Here is a 5,117-nt window from a genome sequence, read left to right as displayed (position 1 = left end):
TTAGTAATCCCCAGTAGGAGAAGTGAATGTAGCGTTCTTTATTGACATTTTCCAGGAGGGTGGGATGAGTCTAATGGGAGTAACTCCTGTTCGCAGCCGCCGCCCTACGCAGCTGTCGCCTTAGTGGATCTGCATTCTTTCAGGATTATTGTAAAAGTTATAGTAAGGCTGGGGGTGCCTTTATGGGATACAGGGGTATGGCAATAAGGCCCATGGCAGAGAAACTGAGTGCAGGCCTATACAGTAACACAATGAAGGTGAGGTCTAGAACTCGTAAAACTGTTGACCTTGCAAACAGTTCTCCTCAGCCGAGTCCTTGCTCTAGGCCTGAGGGGCAGTTCTTTCATACTCAGCTTGTGTTAACTGCATGGTCCCAGCAGTTTTCCTTTCTCCTTTTCTCTAACAGCTGTCAGGTGCAGGCAGCAAGCCCTCCTCAGGTGACCCTTCTTCCTTTGCAGCAAGTCTGCTGGAGTTGGGAAGGAAGCGGGGTTGATCTCGTTATTGAAAGTGTTCCCTTTCATCAATACGTCTATTGCTCAGTCTTGTTTAAAATTTAAGAAACTACCCAATTAAGTTAAAAGAAAATTGGAACCAGCAGTTAGTGTAATGGCTATGTTGCTGGACTCCCATGTAGTCGACCACGGTTCGAGTCTTGGATCCAGTGGCTTAAACTCACACCAGGTGCGTGTGCGTGTGTGCCCAAGATCCCGAGAGGAGAATGGAGGAGAAGGGATTGCGGCGGGACCATCCACCCTGGGAGTGATTTCTTGCTCTCTGTCTCTGTCTGTCTGGCGAGCGCACACGTCCTATAGCAAAAACCTCTCTCTAAAAAAAAAAATTACTTTTAAATACAGCTAAGAGTGCAGGAACCCTGCAGAAATGGTTCAACACTGAAAATTGAAAGCATTTCTGTCGTTAGTCGTAAGATGACAGAGAGGGATGCTGGTTCCACCTCTAACAGGAGCACGAGGCACTGCCTAGAATGGAGGGACCTGAAGGAAGGTGGCATTTAATGACGATTTGTTGAGAAAACAGTGCCCGCTCTTTTCTTCTGGAAGCCAGTGGCAAGCTGAGGGAGCTGGTGAGCTGAGCTTCATGTGAGAGCCAACAGCCCGCGTAGCCATCCCTCTTGAGCTGCTGGCCCGGTTAGAACAGCGCCAGCAGCAGCGGGACCCCTGGGTGCAAATGCTTCTCTGGGTAGGACGTGCCTGGGCACAGAGGGAGTGGTGCAGTCTTCAGCCCATGGCCGAGCGCTGGCCCACACTTGGGTCGTCTGGAAGTGCATATTCCGGTATGTATCTTTAAAAGATAAAGACTTTGGGGCCCAGCAGGTGGCATGGTGGTGAAGGGCGCTGGACTCCCACATGGCTGACTGTGGTTTGATTCCCAGACCTGGCTGCTTGCTTTCTCATTCCCCCAGTCTGTCCCTCTGTGGTTTAAATTTAAATAAATAAAGTTATATAAAACCATTTTTTTTTCTTTTTCTTTTTTTGGAGAGATTTTTGCTATAGGGTGCCTGCGCTCACTCAAAATGTAGAGACAGAAAGCAAGAAATCACCCCCAGGGGGGATGGCCACACCGCAGTCCCTTCTCCTCCATTCTCCTCTTTGGATCTTGGGCATGCATGCACACGTGCTCAGTGTGAGTTTAAGCCACTGGGTCCGGGACTTGAACCGTGGTTGGCTACATGGGAGTCCAGCGATCTAGTCATTATGTTACCTGCTGGTCCCCTTAAAAAAAAAATATATATATATACACACACACACAGACATATATACACATACACATATATATGTATACATATACACATACATACATACACACACACATACTCTGAAACCACAATATCACAAAAAAATGAGCTGTGTTGTCTTGAAGTGCCCACATGTCTGTGAGATGGAGCGGGAGCACCCTGCTTATCCGCACCCTCCACATGAGGCCTGGCCATGCCATGGTCCTTTTCCTCCAGGTCTCCGTCCTGTTAGGGTCCCGGTGCCCACATCTGCCTGGCTTGTTTGGCTTGTTTCAAGGCACTGGGGCCAGGACTCGAGCCCTGACTGTCCCTGACCCGGCTCCGTCTGTGCAGCAATAACTGACCCTTTGATTTCTCTAAGAGGTTTTTGCCGTCGGGTGCTTGCTCTTGCCGGAGAGAGACACAGTGAGAGTGGATTTGAGCAGTCACCCGGGGGATGGCCACGGCGCAGTCTTCTCCTCCTGGGTTCGTGGGCATGCACACACATGTGCCCAGCGGGATTTATTTTCTATCTTTCAGGTAGATTGATTGATTGATTGATTGATTTATAACTTGACCAGAGGGACAGAAAGTGAGAAAACAAGTTGCCAGGTCCAGGGCTCGAATCAGTCGGCCATGTGGTAGTCCGGCGCCCTGAGATACCATGCCACCTGCCGGTTCCCCTAGTGTGATTTTCAAACCACCAGGTCCAGGATGCAAACTATGGTCGGCCACGTGGCAGTCCAGAGATGTAACCATTGCACCACCTGCTGGCCCTACCCAATAATTTATTTTATTTTCTTTTTTTTTAAATTTAAAATAGAGGTTTTTGCTATAGGGTGCTTACATTTGCCAGTAAGACAGAGAGACAGAAAGCGAGAAATCACCCCCCAGGGGGGATGGCCACGCCATAATCGCTTCTCCTCCATTCTCCTCTCGGGATCTTGGGCATGCACACACATGCGCCTGGCATGAATTAAGCCACCAGGTCCAGGACTCGAACTGCGGTCGACTACGTGGGAGTCCAGTGACATAGCCATTATGCCAACTGCTGGTCCCCTCAATAATTTCTTATTAGTGCCAGGCTGCCTAGGAGAGATTTTAACAAAAGTTGTGTGTTAACCCTTAGGAGGAAAACTAGGAATTTGCTAAAAGAGGTTAAAAAAGGTTAAAATTCATGGAAAGACCGACTAAGTGTAAAAATGCTGCTGCTTTTTCTGTTTTTAACCTGTAAGTTGAGAATAGTCCTCATCAGAACCCTGTGAGGACCTGTTGCTGATCTGCTGACTCGGAGCTAGTGTGGAGTGGGGATCTGTGAGTGTGGGCATGGGGACTGTGCGTGCCAAGAGCTGGGCTGGAAGTCGGCTCCAGGCACAATCCAGGGACACAGCACGGGTGCCAGGTGGGTGCCAGGTGTGGTGTGGACAGAGGCCGTGATGGCCTCCTACCTGGGGAACTCCAGCCTGTTGGTTTGGTGTGAGAGCGGTCACAAGGGGTCGTAAACATTCCACTGAACGCTGTCGAGGCAGTGGCCCAGGTTCTGGGGGATGCAGGGCCCAGTGCCTTTGTTGTGCGTGGCCGACATGGGCTCTGTCTCAGTGAAGGCGGGCGTCACCTCTGAGTCTCCTCAGATCCCAAACGTGTGCCCCGAGGGTCTGTCTGGATGAGGTGCGTCCTACTCATTGTGGCTATGACCTGGTTGCAAAGGTGCAGAGCCCAGGTGTGCATGGGTAGAGGCGGGAGAAGGTCCCAGTGTTGTGGGGCGTTGGCATGGGACTCCTGTCCCGTGTGGCTTCAGCCAGCCGTAGGGTCCCAGCTTCGTAGGACGTTGCGCTGCACTGCACCTGCTCAGCGGGGAATGCAGCCGTGCATTTTAGTGGCCTGTGCGGGAAACCAGGGGCGGCTCTCGTGGAGCTGTGGAAGGGCACGCGGTGCTCTCCACCTTGGACGCAGAGGACTGCTGCTCGCAATGCTGCAGTCCCTCAGGCAGACACACTCCGGGTGAATAGATCGCTCACGTGCAGTTCCATGTTGTGTGCATCCACCCTCCGTGACTGTGTACGAGGCGTGTGGACAGACACGCTGAGCACGAGGGGAGAAGGGTGTTGTTTCCATGTGGGATGAACTCCAGCCGTTTCCCCGTTTCTCATCTAATCTCTCGGGAGAAGGCGATGTTGTCCGAGTGTGACTGCCGCCTGCCCTCTGGGCTGTGTGCTGGGCCACTGGTCTGTACTTGCACAGTCCACTTCCCCCGCGAACTCTGATGGCCCCTTCCCGTCCGTGTGGGCTCCCCCCGCACTCCGGGGGCTGCCTTCCCTGTCCGTGTGGGCCTGCAGCTGAGCAGGGCCCTGAGTAGCAGGGTGTCTGCTTGCACAGCTGGCACATAGTCGCCCATCCCAGAGAGAAGGTGCGGTCCCTCCTATGTGCAGCGTGGGTTCGGCCATCCTCCCTTGCAGAATCTAATGAGCATCTGCTTTTTCTTTGGTTCCCCACATTCGTTTGGCCGCCCAGATGGATGGCGAGTCTGAGGAGGAGCAGGAGTCGGCTGACACCGCGGAGGAGGAGGAAGGGGACGAGTCTGACCTGGTAATCCTCACTTTCGTCCCGACAGCCATGGGGCAGGGAGTAGTGCAGGAGACACAGCGATCATGGAGTGTTGTTGTGGGCTTGGCGCTGGCATGTGGTGGCATCTGGCAGCTGTGGCCCCGTCCCGGAACTGCTGGATAGGAAGAGCCGGGCTTGGCGCATGCTGCCCTGGCTGAGTGCTGGGTGGGCCCGAGCTGGGGAGCCGTGGGAGGATGGGGCGGTATGCAGCTAGGCCAGCTGTTGGGACTTGCTGTATGTTAGGTGGCCGGTGTCAGAGAGGGGAGTGGCTGGGACTTTTGGTGGGTTGGTGTCACATAGGTAAGGGACAGGCAGGAAGGGGGCAGCCAAGTGACAGAGGCAGGGCCTGAGGGTCCTGATCTGTAGGGTGGAGGGCAAGCTCAGAAATGGGGAGAGCGATGAGGCCCGAGGACGGAGCCTCAGGAAGTCCCCAGCATGCGAGCGGTGAGTAGAGGAGGCCCTGAAGGAGACCAGGAGATCTGTGCGGCACAGAGGAGACGCTGTGAGGGGTCGGCCCCTCAGACTGCGCTTGGTCTGCAGAGGCAGAGACAGTGGGCCGCGGCACCAACTCGTCACGTGGGTGCCTGGCGCGAGGGCTCTGGAAGAAGTCGGGGAGACCTGCCCGTCAGCCAGCCGGGCTGCCTTTGCAGGGGGGCTGCAGCATGAGGATGCCGGGACAGCGCGGGCTGCTGTGGGGAGGGCAGCCGCTCTGGCACGGGGCATGAGGACAGAGGACCTGGCTGTCCTCTCCTGGGCAGGACTGGCGGGGCACGGTGGCCCG

General features: G+C 54.5%; 1 protein-coding gene across 2 annotated transcripts in view; it reads left to right on the top strand.

Annotated features, from left to right (window-relative positions):
• The window catches only part of EHMT1 (euchromatic histone lysine methyltransferase 1), a 91,691-nt gene that overhangs the window by 35,832 nt on the left and 50,742 nt on the right, over window positions 1–5,117 (top strand). For both annotated transcript variants that reach the window (XR_003547009.1, XM_014582046.2), the window contains exon 7: window positions 4,244–4,318. Coding sequence is in view for 1 of the 2 variants with exons in the window: in XM_014582046.2 (XP_014437532.1) it covers window positions 4,244–4,318 (75 nt within the window). In the remaining variant the exon portion in view is untranslated. The remainder of the gene's footprint in view (window positions 1–4,243; window positions 4,319–5,117) is intronic.

The sequence above is a fragment of the Tupaia chinensis genome, unplaced genomic scaffold (genome assembly GCF_000334495.1).
Source record: "Tupaia chinensis unplaced genomic scaffold, TupChi_1.0 Scaffold142100_1, whole genome shotgun sequence".
Taxonomy (NCBI): Eukaryota; Metazoa; Chordata; class Mammalia; order Scandentia; family Tupaiidae; genus Tupaia; species Tupaia belangeri.
The sequence above is the reverse complement of the archived record's forward strand: the minus strand, read 5'-3'. Positions and strand labels throughout refer to the sequence as shown.